We start from the raw sequence: 26382 nt of genomic DNA on the forward strand, positions 1-26382 counted from the left end.
ACAATAGTAAATACTAATAAAAACTAAATGGAAAAAATAATGGAAGAAAGAATAAAAATAAGCTATAATATATAAAAAACAGAAATATATAAAGTGACTTCAAACCTTTGTTATGACAAATTATTAACTCTTCAACCCCTATAAGGTTTCACAAATAAATCTTTATCTCATATCCCATCCCTTATATATAAAGAAACCCATAAAGTATCAGTCTTTGAATTCCTATATCAGCAAAAAGTCTATAAAGAATTACCAGAAAATTGCAACAAAATATCTTATTTTAACCTTGAACAAACTAAGTTTACAACCCCTACTTTACAGTACTCCTATCAGTTTTAATCTTTAATTCAGTTAAATAATGTTGTAATATTTTTTTTCTCTTAAATTATTCTTTATCCATCACACAGATATCTTCAAGGCTTTAACAAGCCTCTTGTAAATCCAATAACAATGTTTTCCAAGTTATTCTCTTAGTTTCTCATTTGTGGTTCCTATTATTTGTATCTAATTTTTAAAACTTCAGGCACTTTCTTTTGTATATCCAGTAAAACGTTCCTTTTAAAATCATTCTCTTGTCTTCTCATCTTTAGTTCCACATTCCTTAAGTTTATCAGATAAACTTAATTCCACATATGTCATTCCTTCATTATGTCATTCCTTTACATATAATCTATTCATAGAAGCAGATCATTATTGATAGTGTTATTATTGTAGTTATTAATTTTTGGCTTTGTTCTTCAAAGATTTTAATAGTTTAGATTTCATAATTTTCTATATCATTCTGTAAATCCTAGAGTTAATTGACATCAGACTTCATTGTTTTTTCCTGCTTAAAATCTCCCCTCTAGTGCTAATTTCTAAATCATCACTTACCTTTTGTTATGAGTTGCAATCAAAAGAAATCTGTTGCAAGTTTTTTTATAATTAGTTCCAAAATCTTATAATAAAAGTCTTCCAAATTTATCTGGATCCTTATTCCGTTGGTAACTTTCTTAAATTGAAATCTTATTTACTGGTTTTTTTGGAGTATAATATGCACCTTTCCCCCCCTAAAAGGAGGTGAAAATTTAGCTGCATCTTATGCAACGAATGTAGCCCCGCCCACCCCTGGCCCCCACCCTTTGGCCTCTGCCTCCTAGCAGTTTATCTCTTTACAGTAAGAAGCAAGAAGAAACAGCTCGTTTCAGATTCAGCACAGCCTAATTAGCACAAGTTGATTGGATCGGCCTCCCGACTCTCAGCTGTTTTGTGCGGGCCTCTGCTGCTTCCTGCAAGAAGGTAAATTGCTGGGAGCATTTTTTTTTTTTCTTGTGCTAATCAAGCTATGCTGAAAATGAAAATAAAAGTAAAGCAGGCCATTTGCTGTTCGCTGCAACGAGGCAAAATTGCTGGGAGGCAGAGGCAGATTTCTTTTTCTTGTTTTCCTCACCAAAAAAGGTAGGTGCATCTTATAGTTCGGAGCGTCTTATACTCCAAAAAATACGGTATCTTTTTGCTCTTTACTTCAAACCCTTTAAGTTCTAAGCTTCTAATCAATTTTTATTTTGTTAAGAGATAAAGATAAATTCACCCAATGAAGATTTTTTAAACCTGTCATTCAGAGTGTCTTTAATAACTTGGAATGTGGAATGACTTTGGGGAAGAGGGGAAAGGGATGCTGCTGGGACAAAATCAGACAGGAGGGATCCCCTATGGCTTAATGGTCATCCACTTAGGAAGGACCCCCACCCTAAGGAGTCAAACAATTAAAAATGGCAATGGGAAGTTTTATAGTTTCAGACTTGCAAACTTGTTAATGTAGCTTTACAATAAAATAACTCGTCTAGTTGTCTATCCTGTCTGGTTTACCTGGAATTGCTGATATAGGTTTAGATTAGCTAATAGGCAATTTCTGAAGACAATTAGAAAGTTAGATTTATGAATTTATTGCCCTTTAAAAGGCTCTGCCACAGGTGTGAGCAAAATGGCTGATTCCATTGTCTTCCAATACTCAGAAATGGAATACCACTGTCCTGTAGTCTTGTGAGGAGCAACTGTCTGGAGCACATCTCCAACCCATTTGTTATTTGGAGAGGATTCTACTCACTGGCTCCTTAGTTTGTACTGTGATTATCAGCTCTGCTTTTGCAGAACTGTTTTCAATTTGCCATACGTTCACTGGAAATCTCAGAAGTAAGCATATCTGAACTGGGAGAAGAAAATTATTATTATTATGGAGGCTTTCTTAGATTTGGGATGACCTGGTGTATGGAGTTTCAGTCTGCATAATTAAATATTTTTTGCTATATTGCTGAACGTTTTGTGTTAGAGAAGTCTTAATTTTCAAACCTTTGGATGTTCAAGTCATGTAGGGCAGATTTTTTTTTAAAAAAGTAAATTTTTATTACATCATAATATGAACTGAATGGGCAACCATTGTGTGTGCTTCAATGACCTGAGGGCATGACATCACTTTGTAATTGTCATTTAAAAATAAAATCCAGGGGTTTTTTTTAGCCTTAATTATACCTGTATTGAGCTTAGTTATGAAAAATAGCAAGGCAGCTCTTGTTAAGAATTCTGAAATTAGTGAATTCTGAAATGCTCCTAAGCCTAAACATTTTGAAAAAGTATATGTAAACCACATAGTATAAGATTTTACATTGTGATGGGTAATTTAGGAATGGGGCCTCTCTATTCTGAGGGTCCAATTCATTTTACTACTAGCCTTTTTCTTAAGGGTGGCCTTCCTCAAGAGCTTACTCTTTCACCTTAAGGAAGAATTTAGAGTAAGTAATAGTTATATGATACTACTGACATAAAACTTGAGTTGTATTCTTCCTCTAGTGATGTCATCTAGTTCATCTGAGGGCAGTGTTGTAATAGCTAGCAGTGCCATTTTTAAAAATAAATAAATAAAAGTTTTTTATTTTTTTTATATTCAAACAACCAAACACTACAAAATCAATTATAATCCATCATTTTATCCCCACCCAACCCCCCCCGACTTCCCAGAGCAAAAACAGGATATAGCATTTAACAAACATGAGCTAAAATATGCTAACTATTACAGAATTCAAAACTCTCCCACACTTGTTAACTCCCCTTCTAAAAATTATACTTCAACCTTCCTTTTATAAATTCTCTTATCACATTTCACATTTGTAAAAAAAAAAAAATCTTATAATCCATAATCTTATTTTAAACATTTTAAAATCTCTTAATACATTAGCAGAACATTCTCCAAAATATAAATTTCAAAACTTTCAAAAAGTTATCCATTAAATTTTAAGTTATCCACCTTTAAACTTCAATACTTTAAAACTACAATAAAATTCAAAAAGTTATCCAACTTTAATTAAATCTTTTAACATCATGAGACAATCTCCAAAATATAACCAGTCTTTCTTTCTTTCTATATTTTTTCCAGTCCTTCTTCAATAATACTTTCTTCTTCGGCATTGCTCCTCCCCCTGCTTTTATTTTCAAAAATTTTGGGGTTTGAAATTGTAGTTGGTGTGTCTTTGGAATTCGTTCTCTTCTTGGGATTGTTTCTTTTAATTTGAAGCCCCCATTTCGACTCTTCCTGCATTTGTAGTCCATCAGTTCGTTCCTTAAATATTGATTCTGTCTGTAGGGCCAAAACTTGTCAAAATATTTATCAACCTGCAGTAAAGAGTCTTCTTGCTGTTTCTCAATTAATTGAATGGAAGCCTCTTCCAAAACCTCTGTTTTCGGTATAATAATCTCCATTTTAGCCCCAACAGTGTCTCTTTTATCCTCCAAAGTCACATTATCCTGATTAATTTCTTCCTCTTTTCCAGCCAGCAAGTCATTATTATTCCCCAATTTAAAATCTTGAATAGTTCTTTTAATTATCTGTCTTATCTCAACAGTCTCCACTTGTAAATTTGCTGACTCATATAATCCATCTTTAATTTCAGCCATTTTTCAATTGTCTCTTTATGTTTGTATTAATTTGGCTATCAGGTCATTAAATCCAATTATTTTCCACAAATTAAGGATGTAAGTTAGTTAAAAACAATACCACAGTCTTTTCCATTCCACTTCCACTTTAAATCTTTTTCTTGAATAACCCGATAGCTTTAACAATGTTACTGATGTTAACAAGGACTTTCACTTATAAGTTTCATTTTCACGCCCTAAGGCGCCATCTTTGCCTTTTTAAACGGAGTTAACATACAATACTTGCATTTTTAGTCTCCTGGATTAACTCTGCCAGCATCCAAAATCCAAATTCTTTATAATCTTTTTAGTTGCTTTGCTGGTGTGGTTGCGACACTTCGGTCTGCTTATTTTTAAGCAGACTCGTCCCTGCTCTGGAGCTCTGAAGGGCTTTCAGGGAGCTCTCACCCTGCAAACCCCAGGCTTAAAAAAAAAAGCCTGGGGGTCTAGGGGAGCTCTACCCAGACCCTTCTGCTCTTCTCTCCCCCTTTTTCCCTGGGGGAGAGTTTTTGAGCCGCTAGATAGCTGATTTTCGCTGTTCTAGCGGCTATACGGAGTCACGGGGCTGGAGCTCCTAAAAGCGCTAGCAGTGCCATTTTTGTTTGGAGATACCTTTTTTTAACTTAGCAAAATGGAGCTATTTTATTGAAAGAAAGAATTAAATGAATCCTGCCCCCTCCCTTTCCTTAAATATTAACTTTTTAAAGAGTTGTATAAACAAATGAATGCTGGAAACTTGGAAATGTTGAAAACTCAAGTGTTCAAATATTTTTCCTAACTTAAAATAAAGATGATATTGTGATTAAAAATGAACAAATAATTGAACATGTGAATATTAATAATAAAAGGGTCTCTAGAGATTATATTGAGATTAACAATAACACAATGATGTTTATACTGAGATTAATAATGATATAATGATAATTATATGGAGATTAATACTGAATGATAAAAGAATAAAAGGTTGGAAAATATTAAGAAATTTAAAGAAGTCCAGGACCTGGATTTATAAAATGACTATATTGAGATAAACAAATATGAGAAGAATTACATTACAGATATTTAGAAATGAAATAGGGATTGAAGCTAAAATATATGAAAAATAGATTACATTAAAAGAAATATAGTATGGATATAATGAACCAATCTTAACATTAAGATGTTAAAAGATATTATTTGAGGAAATTGATGGTTATAATAACTGGGATATTGGTTCAATACCTATAACAATTGTTATAATTTGAATATTTTTAATAATATAATTATAAAAGTAGAAGATGATTATGTTGGGAATAACAGTGAGAAAAATAAAGGTAATTATACTGGGATTAATAGTAAATAAAATGATTACACTGAGATTAATAGTGAGAAAAATAAAGATGATTACACTGCGATTAACAGTGGAATAAATATGATTACACTGAGATTAGCAGTGAGAAAAATAAAGATGATTACACTGGGATTAACAGTGAATAAAGATGATTACACTGAGATTAGCAATGAGAAAAATAAAGATGATTACACTGGGATTAACAGTGGAATAAAGATATATTTTGTACATTGGGATTAATTGGATGGATAAAAGAAAAGATTAAATTAGAAAATTGATAGCTATAATAATTGAAATATTGTTTAAGTATGTATAACAATTGTGATAATTTGAGCATTTATTATCTAAGTGAAAAAGAAAAGAAAACTGAAACAATATATGATTGATTTATAAACAAAAATTACTTAATTGGTGTTATATAAATGGTATGGTTTAATAGATATAATTTAGGATAATTGGGGAATTGTGTTAAAAAGTATTATTTGAACTAAGAACTATGTTTAAATTGCTATATTTCTAAAATTTAAAAGATAAGATTTAAATTTGATAAAGTAATAATGAAATAAAGATTTAATGAGCATAATGATATATAAATATGTTTGAATTGTATTGTTAATAGTGAGGATTTAGGGTAAGAATTGTTGTATTATGAGTTAATAATTGAATTAAGAATTAAAGTGGGTTAATAGAAGGGTAATTGTTTTGATTAAGTAAATATGTAAATTTTTTGTAAGATGGTATTAGTTGAATATGTGATATAAGATTTAGAAATAAGTACTATGGTAAAATAGTATAGATAAAATTTTGTTAAAGATTTTGTTAAAAATTGAACAAAGTGATGACTGGGTCAAAGCTCTGTTCCAAAAGGATGTAATTTGTATGTTTGGGGGGGGGGACTTTTTGCAAAAATATTTATATATTTTTCCTAACTTGTTCAGGAAGAAGAATCAAAACCTTTAGCAGATGTTGTCATCTGTGTGAGTAAGAAGCTCAGTAAAAAGCAGAGTGAATTGAATGCTATTGCTGCATCTCTTGGAGCTGATTACAGGTATATACAGCTGTAAGCTAAATATATAGCAATGTAGTCATTGTTAGAATGACTATAGATTTAAATTTTAATAGCTCTAGAAATTCAAATGGACTATATAATATTGTAATCCATTTTATGAAATATTTAATGATGGCTGCAGAAAATTAAACATGAAAACATTGGAATTATATAATATAATATTTATAGTATTACTGAATATATATTAATATGAATGTTTATACTAATAAAATATTAACATTTATTCATATTATGGAATTACATTCAATTTTACATTAAGTGTAAATCTTCCTTGAACAGTGGTCCTAAAAAAATCTAGAATTTATTGTAATCGTCCTCTCTAATAGATTCTAGTTGGTTTACAAAGTGCACAAACAATAGCCCAAACTAAAATAATAATAAAAATAGCAAACCATACCAGGGCCTCAAGCACATTGGGGATCAGAACCAGGTCTTACATGCTTTCAGAACTCTGGGAGAGAGGGCATTTTAGACCCTGTTCTAAAAGGCAGAGAACACGACAAAATGTATGCTTCTTTTGTCCTAACAGCATTTAATATATGCGACTTGGAGGATATCCGCTCTGCTTAAACATACAGGGGAGGAAGTAACAATTTGAATTGTTAAGGACTATATGGATTTTTATTTCTATATCTCTGTGTATCAGAATATTATTAAAAAAAGTTTCAATATATGTAAACAGGTAATGGCCAAATTTATTATAACAGAAATATTCACTATCTAGGTGAATTCTGCTATGTGCAAATTAATTCTCTTCTTCTGAATTAGCAATTATTTAACACGTGTTGATTGTCTGCATTTATTCTAGGTGGTGTTTTGATGAAACTGTAACACATTTCATCTACCAGGGAAGGCAAAATGATAACAACCGAGAATACAAATCTGCTAAAGAAAGAGGCATATACATTGTTTCAGAGCATTGGCTCTTGGAGGTAGGGATATCCTTTCTTTCTAATACTAAAATGAAGAAAATGTTTATTTTATTTTACTTATTTATTATTAATTATTAAATTTTATGCTATCCATCTCTCTGATATAGCAACTCTGGGCAGCTTAAAATATAATAAAAAGGTAAAAAAGATAATACAAAACAGTTAAAATTAAGGATTAAACCAAGAGGATGAGCAACGTGGGGATCTTCTGTCAGAGGCTTTTCTGGACCCTTTGGCAGACAAGATCTGAAGTTGGCCTCTTCCACTCACATGAGTGGAATCGCTAGTCCCATTGAGGTGAGACAGCTCTTCAGATACCCTGAACCCATACCATACAGGGCTTTAAAGGTAAAGACCTACACCTTCAATTGGACCTTGAGGCAAATTAGCAACTAGTGCAGGTCACAGAACAGTATTACATTTGCCATATAAGGGGCCTCTAGAACTTCTGTGCCATTGCAATCTGTACCAGTTGTAGCTTCTGAATACTCTTCAAAGGTAGCCTCATGTAGAGCACATTGCAGTAATCCAATTGAAGGATGACTAGGGTGTCCCAGGAATTGGCTTAACTAGTACCGTGTTTCCCCGAAAATAAGACGGGTCTTATTTTCTTTTGACCCCTGAAATATGGCCTTGGCCTTATTATCAGGGGTCTTATCCCTGAAGCGGGATAGCATGGCTAGTTCTTGCCCGCAGCATTGCCGGTGAGGATCAGGTCATAAAAAAACCTCTGAAGTTCTCACGGGCAAATCAGGTGCAAAGGAGAACTCTCCGCAGGGAACGAGAAGGGCCAAGCGACAGTGGAGTGGGTCCCAATGAAGCCCTACAAGAAAGGCAGCCACAACTGGAGTACTTGAAACTAGGCATGACCGGAGTTGCCTTTGCCCTCCTCCATTTCGGGACATTTAGGGTGTCGGGGCAGCTTCCCTCGCCCACCCCCGGGATGCTGCTGGGGCTCCTCTCGATGTAGCTGCTGAGCTGTTTGATCAGCTTGTGCCATGGCTATTTCGATGGCTCGCTTTAGCCGGAGATGTCCAACTGGACGTTGCATTACTATTTCGTGCCTGCCAACTCAGACAAGTCGCTGGGGAAGCTGGAAAACAAGTTTCAGCAGGGCCAGGAGCACGAGAGCCACAAGGAGAGCCGCCTCAACAATGACTTCCTGGGAATGCTGGTGCATGCACGGCCCCTCAAGGAAATGCTGACCGTCTTGGCTGGTCTGCGGGACAAGTATGAACTGCTTGCGCTCACTGTCCAGAGCCACAGTGACCGCCTCAGCCACCTCAAGACAGAGCATCTCGACTTCCGGTGGTTCCGCGAACACCGAACGGACGCTCCTGTAGGAGCTCCAGCCCTGTGATCTGTATAGCCGCTAGAACAGTGAAAGCCAGCTGTCTAGCGGCTAAAAAATCTCCCCCTGGGAAAAAGGGGGAGAGAAGAGCAGAAGGGTCTGTGTAGAGCTCTCCTAGACCCCCAGGTTTTTTTCTTTTTAAGTCTGGGGTTTGCAGGTTGAGAGCTCCCTGAAAGCCCTTTGTTAGCTCCGGATCCGGGGTGAGTCTGCCTTTTGCAGACCAAGGCATAGCGACCACACCAGCAATGCAATTTTAAGTTTTACAAGACATCATGACTTTGGATGCTGGCAGAGCAAAATCAGGAGAACGACAAAAAGCAAGTATTGAGCTTTAACTCCGTTTTAAAAAAGGGGAAAATGGTGCTTGAGGGCGTGAAAACGAAACTTACCAGTGAAAGTGCTTTAACGTTTGCAACATTGTTAACAACTACCGGATTACACATTAAGAAAAAGATTTAAAGTGGAAGCGGAAAGCAAAAGACTATGGAATTGATTTCAACTAATTTACATTTTTAAATTGTGTGAATAATTGGACTTTGAAAAAAAGAAAATGGCTGGTACCTTTGAAAGTGCTGAAGGACTATTATTACACGCACCAGCAAATATACAAATAAGAGTTATAATACATGAAATTTTTGAGTCACAAACCACTGCTTTACTGGAAAGTCTTAAAGGTTTTTTTGATGAAAGGTCTCAGGAAGAGGAAACTGTTTTGACTCAAAACATGGAGACAAAGGAGAATATAGTATCATTTCAAGGCTTGTTAGACAGTAGTGAACTGTTGGAAGAAGATGGGGCAGAAATCCAGTTTAATGTGATTTTGGATAAAAAGGATGCTTTCCAGACCAAGAGGGGAAAGCAAAGGAATCTGGAAGAGTTTAATCAGGAGGACTTGAGAGAGATTTATGGGGGTTTCAAATTAAATGAAATAACTTTAAGAAGACAAAAACTTTCAAAGAGACATCAACCTCAAATCCAAATTTTAAAATTCTCGAAAATAAAAGCAGGAGAAGGAGAAATGCTGAAGAAGAAAGGATTATCGAAGAAAAAGGACTGGAAAAAATACAGAAAGAAGAGAAGAACTGAAGATTAATCTTTTTTGGGGAGGATTTTGGCAATAGGTTGGGAAGCTTAATTAAATTTGTATTTTTAAAGTTTATTCTAAGATAATATAAAGGAAGTGTGTTATTACAATTGGTTTTGGACAAAAAAATGATAGCTTTTTAAGAGTTATCGAGGTAAAAATGATAGCTTTTTAAGAGTTATTGAGGTATTAAAATGGCTAATTAAAAATTTGAGGGATACCTTTCTGAAGGGCTTGAAATTTATATTTTGAGAAATGACTTAATGTCTTGATGTATTAAGAGATTTTTAAAATGTTTAATATAAGATTATAGTATTTTAAGAAGGTATATGAGATAAAATGTTTAAAGTTTTAAATGTTTAATTTTATGAAGGATTAAAGAGGATAAATGTCTAATTTAGAACTTTATTAGAGAGCAATGTTGATTGAGGAAGAAGGACTGGAAAAAATATAGAAATGGTTAATTAAAAATTTAAGGGATAGTTTCCTGAATGTTTTGAAATTTATATTTTGAGAAATGAATTAAGAAGGTCTTATTGATGCATTAAGAGGTTTTTAAAATGTTTAATATAAAATTATACTATTTTAAAAGGTATAGGTGATAAAATGTTTAAAGTTGTAAAATGTTTAATTTAGAATTTTTAATGCTGAATAGTTAGAAATTGATAATTGGTTTATGAAGGAATAAAGAGGATAAATGTTTAATTTAGAATCTTATTAGGGAGCAATGTTGAAAAAGAAAGGTGTTTGAGGGATGAAAATGAAACTTATCAGTGTTTGTTAATGCTTGTAATATTGTTAAAGTTATTGGATTACATACCAAGAAAAAGGTTTTTATATTCAGGAAGAAAGAATTTAACCTAATTGATTTTGAGAATTTACAAAAGGGAGGTTGATGAATTTGCAAAAGAGGAGTTAAAGAGTGTGAGGGAGTTTTAAACTTTGTAGTAGGTTAGTATATTTTAGCTTTTGCTTGTTAAATGTTATACCCTGTTTTTGCTCTGGGAAGTCAGGGGGTGGGGTGGGGAGGGGGAGAGGGTTGGATTGGGATAAAATTGTTGAATAGATAAAGGTACAAATATAAAAGTAAATGTGGGGAAAATGTTATGTATTCAGATAATACACTGATTGATTGATTATATATTGTATGTATGCTTGTTTATAAAATAAAAACTTTTCAATAAAAAAAAAAAGACAGAGCATCTCAAGGGCTGAGCGGGAGCGGGCACCTGGCTGGGCTTCGAGGTACCCTCTCTTCCCCACCCAGTGGCCGGCCACACCTGTGGGACACATGCCAGCCACCCTTCCCCACGGACAAACGGACTTTCCTCCATCACATGCTGACCGGGCATGGCAGGAGCTGGAAGTCAGGTAAGACACATGTCTAGCTTCTCTGCCGTGTCTTACCTGACTTCCAGCTCCTGCCATGCCTAGCAAGGGGGGGGGAAGAGATGGCAAGGAGAGCCCTGTCTCGCTCCATGCATCTCGCTTCTCCACCGCCCCACCCCTCCCCACCTGCCACTCCCCCTCGTCAGCCGAGATCGGCAAGCCAGATTCGGGGATCTGAACACACTGCCACCACCTGAGAGGAGAAGAACATGAGAAATGGGCGCTCTCGCAGCGCCTCCTCTTTCTTCTTCTCCCAAGTGGCAGCGGTGCATCCGGCTCGCCGAATCTGGCCTGCTGATCTCGGGCGGCAGTGGCTCTGATGTTCCCCCTCACTTTCCCCCCCATGCATGTGTCTAAGTATTTGGGGGGCTTATTTTCAGGGGAGGCTTATTTTAGCGTATGTGCTTGAAAGCACAATTGGGCTTATTATCGGGACATGTCTTAGTTTTGGGGAAACACGGTACATACCATATTTTTCGGAGTATAAGACACACTTTTTCCCCCCTAAAAGAGGGTGAAAATTTGGGTGCGTCTTATACACTGAATGTAGCCCCGCCCACCCACCGGCCCCCACCCTTTGGCCTCTGCCTCCCGGCAATTTGCCTCCTTGCAGCAAACAGCAAACTGCCCGTTTCAGCTTCAGCACAGCCTGATTAGCACAAGCAGCTGATTGTTGGTTGGATCGGCCTCACGACCATCAGCTGTTTCAGGCTGCAGGGATTGTCATTGCCTATTGCTGCCTCCACGTGCCCCATTTTCCGCCTCCGCTGTTTGCTTCAAGGAGGCAAATTGCTGGGAGGCAGAGACAGATTTTTTTTTCTTGTGCTAATCAGCCTGTGCTGAAAATGAAACTGAAACAAGCTGTTTGTTGTTTGCTACAAGGAGGCAAATTGCTGGGAGGCAGAGACAGATTTGTTTTTCTTGTTTTCCTCTCCAAAAAAGGTAGGTGCGTCTTATAGTCCGGAGTGTCTTATACTCTGAAAAATACGGTAGTTGTGCAAAGACTCCTAGCCACAATTGCCAACTGCGCTTTGAACAGGTATTGTGAATCTAAGAGAACCCCCTCCCCCTTGCAACCATATCCAGAATTAAAAATGATAAACTCCCAAATCCCAAAATCTTTTCAATCCAGTTATATAGACACCCATAGCCTCTAGGCTCCTCATGGCAAACCTATGGCACATGTGCCATAGGTGGCACGTGGCGCATATCTGTGTGCACACGAGCGTTGCCCTAGCTCATCAGCCGTGCGCTGGCTAGCTGATTTTTGGATCTTCTGGGCACACCAGAAGTCAGAAAACGGACTGTTTCCGGCCTCTGGAGGGCCTCTGGGGGGGTGGGGAAGGCTGTTTTTGCCCATCCCAGGCTCCTAGAAAGCCTCTGGAGCCTGTGGAGGGTGAAAAAAAGGCCTACCGGGCTCACCGTACCATAAGCAAGGGGAGCATGGGGTGGGGGGTTGTGCGCACATGCACGGGGGGCAGGGGCATTGAATTAAGGTGTGGGTACGTGTGCGAGCGACCCCCCCTCACTCCCCCCGCTTTTGGCACACGACGGAAAAAAGGTTAGCCATCACTGCTCTAGGCACTGCAAGAAAGCAGCTGCATCATCACTTGGGTCACCTTGGATGGAGATGTAAAGTTGAGTTAAATTAGCATATTAATCATACCTCATCCCATGGTATTGGACGATCTCATTCAGTGGTTTCATATAGATGTTAAAAAGGAGACGAGAGAGCATCAAGCCCTCCAGCATACCACAAAAAAGTGGTTGTGGGCTGGATCTTTTGCTCCCTGTTAACACCAATTGGGACCAGCCTTGAAAAAAGATGCTCTGGAATTGTAGGAATCTAGACAAAAATTGTCTAGGCAGGTGGGAACCTATTAAGATTTCTTAAGAACAAGTTGATGAAAGGTTCTTTGGTTACTCTGAGGTTTTCATTAGCAGATAGGATAGAGATATGGTTTTATCCCCGTTTGTTATTTGCCTCTGTCCCCTTCTACTACAGAAGGTTGGCAGACTATCCACTTAACGTTCATAGGAAAGGCTGCAAACAGGAAAGGGATGGTTTGGAAATACTTTCATCAGCAAAGTTCTGCCAAATCAAGGAAGTTTTTTAAAAACTTTGAATATAAAGTAAGATAGCTGACATTTTGTCTTTAATTTGCATGTATTTCTGAACTAGGCATATGTTTTACACATACTACATTGCAGTTGTAGACCGTGAATATAGAAATTCAATATTTTAATAATCTGGTTCGTATTTCATTTGGCAGTTCAATCAGTGCACACATACGCATTTTCCAATCATGTTTATTATTTGTAATTGAATTGATGGAACCAATTAGGTAGGTTGACTTTTTTCTTAAGTGAAAATAATTTTATTCCTTGAAGGGAAACCCTTTTTGCTCTTTGACTTTGCCTTCTTCAGGAGAACAGTAGCATTGCCATCATCTCTAGCCTATTGACCTGGTTAAAAAAAAAAGAAAGGCTTTAGCAAGAAGAGTAGTGAATTGAAGAATATTGCATAGTAAACCTTCTCCCATCCCTTCTGACCATCTCTCAACTGTTAGGGAACCGAATAGGATGCTGTGCTATCCAGGTGATGCTGATTATTTTTTCTTCTGAGGGCTGCCCTAGAAACCTGGCAAGATAAAAGAAAAGCACTCTCATAACAATCAGTGGAAATATGAAGGAAGGATAGCTAGGTATAACAACTTGGCATTGTGCTGATATTGCCCCCACAATGATTGCACACAAGCTCTGGGAATTTCCAACATGGAGACAACTTCAGCAGACAGTTATAATCCAATTAAATTCTGATGAACAAATGGAAGCAGAACTCTTCATAAAAACAGCTCATGCAACATCAATATAAAGGAACTGTGGGTCATCAAATAAGCTGAGTTGCAGTGAAGATACAGAAATGTGGGCTGAGGCAAATACCTAGCTAGATTTTTCTCCAGCTGACAATCGAGAAATGAGGACTGAGATATTCAGTAACTTCTGGCCAGTTATTCTAATGGATCATCTACAGTAGGGGTGTCAAACTGGTGGCCCACGGGTCAGATGCATTACTCGCAGGCCACGCTCACCCCAACTCCATGAAGGGGAAAAACGTTGTGATACGTCAAGTTACTGCAATGTGATGCCACAAATTTGACACCTGTGATCTATAGGGACTGATTGAGCTGATGTCAGCCTTGCAAGATAATTCCGACAAGAAGCACATCAAAGGAACTAGTTCTAATTTATTAAAAGTTTACATGAACAGAATTTTGCAGATCTGAAAGTATGTTTCTCCATTTCACCTTTACAGTTCAACAAACTAGGGAGAGTGTATTCTTACGTTTGCCACATTCCTACTGCATGTTAATCTGCCTCTTACCTGACCATTACCCTGACCGTGGCTCTTCCTTCAGTCTCCCAGTCTCTTCCTATAAATCAGTATAGTGGCATAGCATTATCTTTTTTCAACAAACTGCTATTCAGAGTGGTTATCTCTGACATCCGTGGCTCTTCTGACTTTGGTTAGCTTAGATCTAGAGTCTTCTAATAAACATATGTATACAAGCAATTTATCAATGTACTATGCATGCTTATGCAGTTCATAACTTGTTTACTAAAAAAAGGCAAGAGCATTTTTGATCTATCACATGAAAGGAGCAGAGGGATCAGGTAGCACGTGGACTATGGATTGATATTAGAGGGCCTTCAGAAGCATGGAATAAGCTGAGCTTGGTTTGTTCTCAGTCTTTTAAATGGCCACAAACTAATAGCAAACGTGGCATTTGATCATAGCAAGGAGGCATCAAGAAATGTATCACGAAGGGACAGGAAAAACAAAGAAAAAAGAAGGAAAGTGGGGAAGAGAGCAAGGAAGAAAAAAGAAGGAAAGAGACAAAGAAGAGAAAAGGAAGGAAAAGGAAGGAAGGAAGGAAGGAAATTATAATGAGAGGGAGCGAGGGTCTGAGGAAAGTCCTGTCTTAGCACTTGGCCATCAGCAGCCTTGCTGCCTTTTCGCCATCCCCTTGTCCCCTCTTCCTGACTTCTCCTGGTCCTATTGCTGAAATGCTTTGGTTACAAAGCTGGGTCTCCTCACATGGAGGGGTGGGCTCCCTCTGACCCATGCACTTTGCTCTCCTGCACACATGAGCAACCTGGCCAAGGAGAGCGAGCACAGCAGCAGCAGCCTCGAGGAGGAGGTGTGCAGCCGGGCAGTCCATTGTGTAAGTATGGGCAGGCTGGACCCTCCACTGCCCAGGGCTCCGGGCAGCCTGTGCTGCTGTCCGGGGGTCCTCCGTGTGGCCTAAGAGGGATGGCAAGGCTGCTCTGGTGGATAAGGGTTTGGTGCTCGCCATGGTCTCGCCTTCCTCTGCTGGAGACAATGGATCCCCCCAGCCCCACCCGGACCACCAGAGGCGCCCCCAGCCACGAGCTATGTCAAGCTGACTACTTCCATCCTGGCCACACTCATCCAGCCACCCAATGTCAACCACAAGCCTGATGCGGCCCTCATTGAAATCAAATTTGACAGCCCTGGTCTAGACTCTTTAAAAACATCCTGTGATGGAGTGCCTACGATTTCTGGAGGCAAGCTGTTCCACTGGTTAATTGTCTTCACTGTTAGGAAGTTTCTCCTCAATTCCAGGTTGCTTTTCTTCTTCATTACTTTCCATTGTTTCAACCATTGATTCTTGTCCTGCTCTCTGGTGCTTTGGAGAATAATTTGACCCCTTCTTCTTTTTGGCAGCCCCTCAAATACTGAAATGCTGCTATGATGTCACCCCTAATACTCCTTTTCTTTAGGCTAGCCAAACCCAAATCCAGCAACCATTCTTCATATGTTTTAGGCTCCAGGCCTTTGTTCATCTTAGTTGCTCTTCTCTGAACTTTTTCCAAAGTCTCAACATCTTTTTTGTAGTATGATAACCAAAATTGGTTGCAGTATTCCAGATGTCTTACTAGGGTTTTATAAAGCGGTACTAATACTTCACGTGATCTTGATTCTATGCCTCTCTTTATACATTTGATCTCCCATTCGCTGCAGAGTTAGTCTCCCAGTTGATATTTGGATAGTTAAAGTTTCCTGTTACTACTGTGGTATGCTTCCTACATACATGTTAACTGGTTGACAAAGAATTCATTTATTTCTTCTGATTGGTTGGGTGATCTGTAATATACACGTATGGCAGTCACTTTTTTTCCCTTTTATATTGACCCATATACCGTGTTTCCCCGAAAATAAGACCCTGTCTTATATATATATATATATATATATTTGAAGCCCAAAATAAGGGCTTGGCCTTATTTTTTGGCGGCGTCTTATTATTTTGGGGCACAATTTGGAGGTGGCAGGTGAGGAAGGGTGGGGAGGGGGAGAAGCGAGGAGCAGGAAGCCCTGCCATGCCCAGCGAGAAAAGAGACAGCAAGAATCACGGCTGCTTTTGCAGCTGATTGAGGCTGCAAAAGCAGCAGGAGGCCCCACGTGTCTCATGCTCCCTTCAAGAACGGTCTTGCCTCAATCGGTTGCCAAGAGCTTGGCCCCGATTGAGGCTCCCTGGGGTGGAGCCTGCAGCTTGGCACTTGAAAGGGTTTTGGGGGGAAAAGCCCCTTTATGTTACCCAGCCTCTCTTTCAGGAAGCCCCCTCCTACCATGCAGCCAGCTGGTTGAGAATCAGGCAGCCCTGGGAACCGCTCCCCAGCTGGACACGGCAGGAAGGTATCTTCTTTGGGCTCCTGAGTGGCAGCTTGGACGCCTACTTGGTGCTGCAGGTGCCAGGCTACAGTCCTGGGTCTGGTGGGTGCTGCAGCTCTCAGGCCAGCTGTGCGCAGAGCTGGCATGAGAGTTGCAGTGGCCGCCAGGGTCCGAAAAGCACCTGGCTCAGCGTAGCTGTACCCCGGCCCCTGCAGCACCAAATAGGCATACAGGCCGGCACTCAGCAGTCCAAACATTTGACAATGCAGGCCGACGCCTATTGGGCGCTCAAATACTTTTCACCTGCTTCATCTCCCCCACCCCTCTCTCTCTCACTCTCTCTCTCTCTCTCTCTCTCTCTCTCTCACACACACACACACACACACACACACACACACACACCATTCTTTCTTTGGGATCACAACACAGATGCCCCTTCCAGAATTGCAAGGCTGAAGGCTTCAGATGGAGCATTTTGGGGATGTGTGTCTGTGCTCCGATCCCAAGTAAAAAAAGATCGGCAGGAAAAGGGGGAGGAGGCTGGCAGCTGGGGAGGTGTTCTGGAGATCTGGGCCAAGTTGCACAGTCCTCATAGGCTCAGCTGATCAGTGGACAGCAATTAAGGGCTGAACCTCCAGGAAGTGACTGGGGAATGGAAGGGTTGCCTCCTGTGCTGGCCACACCCACCCCTTCACTAGAGCTTATTTTCGGGGGAGGGCGTATATTTATGCCCACCCCAAAAATCAGGCTTGGCCTTATTTTCGGGACATGTCCTATTTTTGGGGAAATACAATAGATTCTGGAGGGGTTTTATCTTTCATCATGTGCATTTCTGTAGATGTGTCGTGATCTCTTACATAAAGTGCAATTCAACCTCTTTTTGTTGATCTGTTTCTTTTGAACAATTTATATCCATCCATCAGTACATTCCGATCATGGGTTTCGTCCTACCAGGTTTCTGTAATGGCAACTATGTCGTATCTACTCTCGTGTACTATTGCTTCTAGTTCACCCTATTTGTTCCCCAAGCTTTGAGCATTTGTATATAAGCATTTAAGACTTTTATGCCTGTCTGTGGGTATGTTTCTTGCATCTCTTAGTTGTTGTTTGAGGTTTTTTCTCATCACTCCCTACCTCATTGTTTGATTTGTTTTCTTGGGATTTAGGGTTGGTTTTGTGTTCTAGAGATTCTAAAGATTGGTCACCCTCCTCCTTCAATTTTAGTTTAAAGCAGGATGGATTTGATTTAAATCAAATCGTTTAAAATCATTATTTTAAAGAGCAACTATCATATCTGCCCCACAGCAGCTCCTCCTCTGACCTGCTGTTGACTCACTGACAGACCCAGTATTGAAGAATAAATAGCCTCATTCTACATAACTAAGCTCCATTTCATATTGAATAAACTAAATTATTAATGTATCTTAAATAGAAAACTATCTTTAGATAGATTTTTACTCCAAAAGCATTTTATTAAAATAAATTTGATTTTTTTAAAAATCTGATTTGAATTCTTTAAAAATCCATATATTTTTTTTAATCATCGATTCTTATCTTTGATTTAAAGCTCTTTTGATGAGTTGGGCCAGTCTTTTTCTGAGTACATTTTTTCCTGTTTCTGTGAGGTGCAGCCTATCCCTTGCCAAGAGTCCTTTCTGAAGGTAATGCAGGCCAGGAAACCAAAGTTTTCCTTGTGACAACAACCCTTTAGCCAGTGGTTTATTTCTAGAATTCTTTTTTCCCTCAATGGGTGTTGCCCTTTCTTGGGAATACTGATGAGAACATCACTTGTGCTCCTAGCTCCTTAACTTTGTTGCCTAGTTGTTTATAATCTCTCAATATTGCACTCAGGTTTTTCGTTGTGTCATTCGTCCCACTGTGAAGGAGGAGGAAAGGGTAGTAATTTGTGGGCCTAATTATTTAGGTTAGGTTCTCAGCCACATCTTTGATTTTTGCTCCAGAGAGATAACATACCTCCCTAGATGGTATATCTGATCTGCAGATGGCTTGTTCTCTTCCTTTGAGAATAGAATCTCCTATCACCAACACTTGCCTTCCTTTTTTGGGGGGGGGGTGCAGTCTGGGGTGCTTTTCTGTTTATCTCAGGTGAGTTTGTTGATGTGACTTTTTAAGGAATATTTGATGCTGCCTCTTTTCTAGGTGTCTGCATGTTTTCTTGGAGGGGAAGACTGTGGGTCTGCATATTTTCATCTAGGGGGAGAAATCAATTGCTTGGTTTTAATGGGGCTGCTTCTGGTTGGGTTAGATTGGGCAGTAGGAGTTTGTTAGATGTATGCCGTTTCTTTCTTTGATTATTGTGTTTCCTTCTACCATGTTTCCCCGAAAATAAGAACCGGTCTTATTTTCTTTTGACTTCCCAAAAAATGGCTAGGGCTTATTTTGGGGGGAGGGCTTAATTTTTTTGAGGTGCAGGAGGCGATGAGCGTAGTCATCATGGCTGCTCGGCCCCTTAATCACGGCCTGCAGATCAGTTGAGCTAGCAAGGGCTGGGAGTTCTGTCTCTCCAGGCGGCTGGAGATGTTTCTGGCACACTCTTGCTAACCCCAGCCTTGCCCATGGCATCAGGCAACCTCGCAGCTGAGGGCCCCTCTTTTCCGCAGCTCACTTTGCGGCTCTGGAGTAGATGGCAATTACGGTTTGTGCTCTACCAGGCCTGGAGCTTGGGTGTTGCTCATGCTGCTGCTACAATGAGGCAAAAAGCCATGTGGCCCGTTGGAATCGGGAGGCAATTCTGGAAAATTGTGGGAAGTGTGTGCTTACGATAGAAGCAAAGCGCAGCCTGTCCCTTTCAAGCAATGAAATGTCTGTGTGTGTGTGTGTGTGTGTGTGTGTGTGTGTGTGTGTGTGTGTGAAAGAGAGAGAAAAAGAAAGAGAAACAACGGAGAGAAGAATTGCAGGCAATACTGTTTGAAAGGGTTTCCTCTCCTCCACCGTTTCTCTCTCTTTCTTACTCACTCACTCACACACAAACACACATTTGTCCCTTTCAAGCAATCAAATGTCGCTTGAGAAAAGGAAAATTGACAGGAAAATGGGGAGGGGGATTGTCCTTTTCTCAAGCGATAACTTGAAAGGGACAGGCTGTGCTTTTTCTATCATAAGCACACACTTCCCACAATCTTCAAGAATTACCTGCAATTCCTGTTACTGTGAGAGGCTGCATGCTGCTTTTGGGCGGGGGAGGCTCAGTCACCTTACCCAGTTGCCGTCTGCCATTTGTGTGTGTGTGTGTGTGAGAGAGAGAGAGAGACAGACAGACAGACTTTCAAACAGTGTTGCCTGCAATTCTTGTTACTCCCCTCCACTGTTTCTCACTCTCTCTCTCTCTCTCTCTCTCTCTCTCTCTCTCCCTCCCTCCCTCCCTCCCTCCCTCATACACACCCACAGAGAGAGAGAGAGAGACATTTGATTGCTTGAAAGGGATAGGCTGCGCTTTGCTTCTACCATAAGCACACGCTTCCCACAATCTTCCAGAAATGCCTGCTGATCATCCTTTTCTCAAGCAGCAGCATCCGGGTAGAGGCGTGTGGGAATTGATTCCGACGGACCGCATGGCTTTCTGCCTCATTGTAGCAACAGCAACACCCGAGCTCCAAGCCTGGCGGAGTGCAAACTGTGGTCACCGCCTGCTCCAGAGCCACAAGGTGAGCTGCAGAATAGAAGGGCCTTTGACTGTGAGGATGCCTGGTGCCGTGGGCAGGGCTGTGGCTAGCAAGAATGTGCTAGAAATATCTCCAGGAGCCCAGAGAGACAGAACTCGCGGCTCTCACTGGCTCAGCTGATCCACAGGCTGTGATTAAGGGGCTGAGCAGCCATGAGGTGACCAGGGAAGGGAAGGGCTGACTGTTGTACCAAGTCCACCCACTTCACTAGGGCTTATTTTGGGGGTAGGGCTTATAATTAGGCCCATCCCAAAAAAACAGGCTAGGATTTATTTTAAGGGTAGGTCGTATTTTCGGGGAAACATGGTATATGTGACAAACTTCCATTTGTCTTCCAAGGGTTTATCAGCAGGGTTAAATTCTCTGGGAATTATTTGTTCATTATTGGTTTGATTTGGGTATAGCTTTCTTGCGTAGGTTGGAGTTTGGCTAGAGTTGCCTCAAGATCCCTTACTTTTTCCTCTAGTAGTTCACAAATTTTACATTTAATACATTTATAATTTGGATGTTCTTTGCTCATAAGCACAAACATGGAACATATATTGCATACCACAATAGTATCAGTCACCTGTTCCATGAGTTTGTTTCTTTTTGCTGGTTCTTTTAAAGGTAAAAAATTATGTTTTTCTTTTTTTTTTCCCCCCCCCTATCCTTTTTTATGACTTTTTGTGCTTGTTTTAAAACCTTGTTATTTATTTAACTTGCTTATGTTAGTTTTATTTATCCTTTTCTTCCCTATATATTTTTAAAGTTTTTGAGCTGCTGTTCCTCCCTACCTTATTATTTAAGATTTGCCTTATTTATTTGATTGAACTTATTTTTCCTTAATTTCTAGTGTTCCACTCTTGTCCTTATTATTTGCCTATTTATTTATCTTTTATTTTCTGTTTTGTATTTATTTTTATTCTCTACTGGGGTCTTTCCTCCCTGCCTATTGGGACCTCAGACTTAAATTGTTGCCTGCACTTTTGTTGTTCGTTGCTCTGGCCTCTTGTTTTCTTTGCCAGCTCTGTTCTGTCTTTTGGTGCTCGGGTCTTTTTGGCCTCGTCTCTGTTCTGGTCAGCTTTCTTGGCCTGCTGAGCTTTCCAGTTGGCTCAGCTCCACTATCTGGTCTATGCTCAGCCTGCCACTCAGCTCCACCATATCTTTCCCCGTTGTTCTCTGCACTGCTCTCAGGCTCTAGCTCACTGTGCTGCCCCTTCCTGCTGCTGGCTCTTCTCTCTGCTGCGCTGCCACTGCTTTTTGCTCTGCAGCTATGTGGCTCCCATTTGCTGGTCCGTTGCCCTGGGGACACTGCTTCCACCAGCAAACAAGACTGCCTGGATGATCACCAGCAAGCTTACCTATCTTCTCTCTCTTCCCTGCTCTACTCTCTCATCTGCACCTCTTTGTTCTCTGCTGGTCATTCCGCTGCCCTCGGTCTGCTGGCCTCTCCATCCCACAGCTGATTTTCTGCCCTGCTCTGCAGCTGCCACTTGCTCACTGCCGGTTGGGTTTTGGTTTTTTTTTCATTTTTTTTTCATTTTTTTTAAACATAAAACATAAAATATATCATTTTAGAGCAAGGGTTTGGTCCGGCATAAAATAAGTACAATTATTCACATTCCCTCAATCAATTTTGTTCCAAATTTTATCAATTTACATCTTAAAAAAAAAAAGAAAGAAAGAAAATCTTATTCTAAACATTTATCATTCTACTATTACACCCAAAATTCTAAGCAATAAACACTGTTCTAAATCTTTATCATTTTAACAATCAATGTTTCATATATATTCCTCAATCCTAAAACCCATTACCTCAAATCTATATTTTACTTCTCTTAAATGACATCTAATATCCATAATCTTGACAAAAAGTATTTTCCTCCTCTCTTAAAGTCATTTCATAAACAATCAACATTTCCTTTTATAGTTTGTTACTTCCACAATACTTTATTTTATTTATTTCAAGTTTATTCTCATATTTTATTGAATCTAATTTTTAACTGGTTCATAGTTTAAATATCTATTTCCCAGCTGTATTTTCCAATACTCCTATCTGTATTTATTTAAACTGGTTCACAGCTTAGGTACTATTCTCTGGTAAAATCTCTTTCACTTCCTCCTAAATTTATTTTTTAGCTGGTTCACATCTTAATCAGCTGCTTTCCAGCAATGCTTCCTTCCACTCCTTATCTTAATTATTTTAGCTGGTTCACAGTATAATTTTAACTGCACACCAACCTTCTCCTTAACTCCTCCTAAATCTATTATAAAACTGGTTCACAACTCAAGTAGTTGCTTTCCAGCAATGCTTATCTCCACTCCTACCCCTATTTTTAACTGCTTCACAACTTTATTTCAATTGATCCCCAGGTATAGTTTCCTCCACTCCTAACTTTTTATTTTTAGCTAGTTCACAATTTTGCTTTAACTGTTAACCAGCGTATGCTTTCTTCCACTCCTAACTCAATATTTTGGCTGGTTCACAGCTTTGCTTTAACTGTTTTCCAGCTATGCTTTCCTCCACTCCTAACTTATATTTTTATTTTTAACTGGTTCCCAACTTACTTTAACTGTTCTCCAGTATGATGCTTTCCTCCACTCCTACCTTATTTGTAAAACTGGGTCACAGCTTTGCTTTCACTGATTTCCAGAATCATGCTTTCCTCCACTCCTAAATTCATTTATTTAACTAATTCATAACATTTATCTCTTATTCAGTTGTTTAGCTCCAAATTACTCTTGCGGCATGCCCTCAGGCAATTTGCCTCTCCACTCACCTCATTTCAATGGGCCTCTGGTCTCTTGGGTAGGCCTCTTGGATGCAGTTGGGCTTCTTTCTCTCCTAATTTCGCCAATCTTCCTCTCCTTTTCCTTTTTCCAATCTTTTTTCTTTTTCTATGACTTATCTTTCCTTCTCCACCTCCTACCGTTTTATTTTAATTTAATAGTAACTTTTCTTCCTGTGTGTAACAATGCTTCCTTCATTGATGCCATCTTGTTTCTTCGCCATCTAATGAAGCACTGTCCTAAAAAGATAACAATAGATGTTGTTAAGTAAGAACTGAAGTTTCTGAATCAAAGAATGTATTTGAACAGTGGAGCACACTTGTTTAAATTAAAATTTTAAAAATAAAATCTGTTGCAAAAATATCTCAGGGACTGGAGTCCAGTGGAATCTTAGGTAACAGACAAGCCACTGACGCAAAAATTATCTAAGATCTCATTCTAATTTACAAACACTGTCTGTTTTTCCTTCCTCCTCTAATTAGTAGATTGCTAGGGAAGGATATAACTTGCACAAATAAAATTAGCCATACATGGTCCCTTCAAAAGAAAAATGATTTTCTCTTTTTTACTGTTCTTTGTTTTAAAGACTCATACAGTACATTCTTTTTATGTGTGCCTATGTTTATGTCCTTTTAAAATAAGGGCCATAATTTGCCCATCTCCATTCCAATTATTTTGTTATTTGTTTTACTTTTATTGTAGACATTTTATAATATGATAGCTGTGATTTCCATAAAAGGTAAAGGAAACCGGTTCATAATGGTGGGAATTGTGAAAAGCCACTGATTAATTTGAGACCTTAAATGTGACAGAAATAAAAATGTTATACTTGGTTTGGGAATTGCAGAATAAAGACTTAAATTACCTGCGTTGGAAACAGTTTATCTTCTGTATTTGAATGAAGAAATTCTGCATTCCTTCTTCAGCAATAGTAGCATTGGTGGCAGCGGCAGCAGTACTATAATGGAGATGATGATGTCACGCAATTAAAGTCTTAATTTTTTTCCTTCCCCCAAAAGATAAGACTGGAAAGATGGGATCAGAAGTGTAATAAATTATTTCTTCTTGCATTACCATATTTTTCAGTCTATAAGACGCACTCCTCCCCCAAAAAAGTGGGTGGAAATGTCTGTGTGTCTTATAGAGCAAATGCCCTGCCCACCCGCCGGCTCCCACCCTTCGGCCTCTGCTTCCCAGTAATTTGCCTCCTTGCAGCAAACAGCAAGGTCAGCTTCAGCACAGCCTGATTTAGCACGAGCACCTGATTGGCGGTTGGATCGGCCTCCCGGAATACTGCTGATCAGATGTTCCAGGTTGCAGGGATCACCGCTGCCTCCGCGCACCCCATTTTTGGCCTCTGGATGTCCTATTTTTGGCCCGTTCCAGGCGACAGGGATCGCAGCAGCGATAGGTGGTAGTGGCAATCCCCACTGTTGAACAGGCTGGAAATGGGATGCGCGGAGGCTGAAAATGGGGCGCATGGAGGTGGTAGTGGGTGGCAGTGATCCCCACTGCCTGGAACAGCTGATAGGTGGTATTCTGGGAGGCTGATCCAACCACCAATCAGCTGCTTGTGCTAAATCAGGCTGTGCTGAAGCTGACCAGGCTGTTTGCTGTTTACTGCAAGGAGACAAATTGCTGGGAGATGGAGGCAGAGGCAGATTTTTTTTTCTTGTTTTCCTCCCCAAAAGCTAGGTGTGTCTTATGGTCTGGAGTGTCTTATAGTGCGAAAAATATGGTACATCACTTTTGGGCTGCCTCTTACTTTTCTAATCTCATGCATCTGATCAAGTGAGCTTTGATTAGTGATTATCTAGGGAAGTGGTCCACAACCCCTGGTCCGAAGAATGGCATAGGTACGCAGCATGCCAGAAACTGGACTGCACAAGCAAGCAAAGTTCCATTGGTGGGGTGCAGGCAGCACACAAAACTACTCCCACTCTGGTCCACAGAAAAACCTCTCTCCACGGAACCAGTCCCTGGTGCCCAAAAGGTTGGGGGCTGTGATCTAGGACACTTAAGTAATTCATCTTTACTGGAACTTTCTGTGGGTAAAAAAGTAATCCTTTGTTTATTATCCATTAGGCAGGAAAGAAGAAAATATTTATTAACAATATTTATTTATTTATCCATTTATTGTTCTGAAGTGGTGGCATTAATCTCTTTATCTGACCTTTTCTTTCTTCCCAGAGTGCACAAGAATACAAACGATTAGCTGAATCTCTTTATCCTCATACATATAATCCTAAAATGAGTTTGAATATTAGTGGTGTGGAAGATGACAGATTCTCACAAAGGTTTGATGCTGCTGGAAAAGAAGGGAAAGGAGACAAAGTATATATTTTTTTCACTTTATTCTTCCATTTAGTTTGATAATATTAATCTGTATGTATAAACAACAATTGTTTTCTGATTTGTTTTCATTCATACTTGAGCTAAAATAATACCGAACTTTAAAAACATTGCTTGCTATAGAATAACAGAAATAATCAGACCATCATTATTAAAATGTGTAACTTTTTAAAAAAAGTTTAAAATTTTATACTTCAGTCCAGTAATGCTTTGAATATAGAATACTTTGGGTTATAGCTCTATCCCATGGTGTCAAACTCACTGCATCACATTGCTGTCATGTGATGTTTGGTGACGTTTTTCCCATTCACAGAGTTTGGGTGGGTGTGGACTGCACGTAACGCATCTGGCCAGCGGACCGCCAGTTTGACACCCCTGCTCTATCCTAACTAGGGTTGAGCAAATAAAATGTTTCTAAATCCTGAACTTGCTAATGATATATTACTAGCTTATAACAAATCTGTTTTTTATATATATATATATATATATATATTTTTTTTTTTTTCAGTTACAAAGATAAACATTCCATCTTTCCTTAAGCAGTGTGTTGTCTGGGTACAAGCATTTCTATGCAACTTCTTTCACCATTTACAACATCATTCACATTCACATTATTTCTCTAAACTTAATGTTATAGTATATTAAACAATTAAACATTGTAAAGCTTTCCATTTTCTTCTTAATATCTTCTAGTGATAATACTATATTAACATTAAACATCATTATTCTCATCATACATCTACTAACAATTTTCATCTTATTTATATCTCTATCTTAATG

At 39.2% G+C, this 26382-nt stretch overlaps 2 protein-coding genes across 9 annotated transcripts in view; both read left to right on the forward strand.

The window, feature by feature from the left end:
* The window catches only part of TOPBP1 (DNA topoisomerase II binding protein 1), a 99840-nt gene that overhangs the window by 38031 nt on the left and 35427 nt on the right, over positions 1–26382 (forward strand). For all 8 annotated transcript variants that reach the window (XM_087892510.1, XM_087892513.1, XM_060683702.2 and 5 more), the window contains 3 exons: positions 6214–6323; positions 7153–7276; positions 25441–25584. In XM_087892510.1, the coding sequence (XP_087748636.1) occupies positions 6214–6323; positions 7153–7276; positions 25441–25584 (378 nt within the window). The remainder of the gene's footprint in view (positions 1–6213; positions 6324–7152; positions 7277–25440; positions 25585–26382) is intronic.
* Positions 7439–10904, forward strand: LOC117655997 (fin bud initiation factor homolog). The gene has a single exon (XM_034403928.3). The coding sequence runs from the start codon at positions 8307–8309 to the stop codon at positions 8634–8636; it is 330 nt and encodes a 109-aa protein (XP_034259819.1). The 5' UTR covers positions 7439–8306; the 3' UTR covers positions 8637–10904.

Source organism: Pantherophis guttatus, chromosome 4 (genome assembly GCF_059756535.1).
Source record: "Pantherophis guttatus breed Tessera chromosome 4, ASM5975653v1, whole genome shotgun sequence".
NCBI classification, from domain to species: domain Eukaryota; kingdom Metazoa; phylum Chordata; class Lepidosauria; order Squamata; family Colubridae; genus Pantherophis; species Pantherophis guttatus.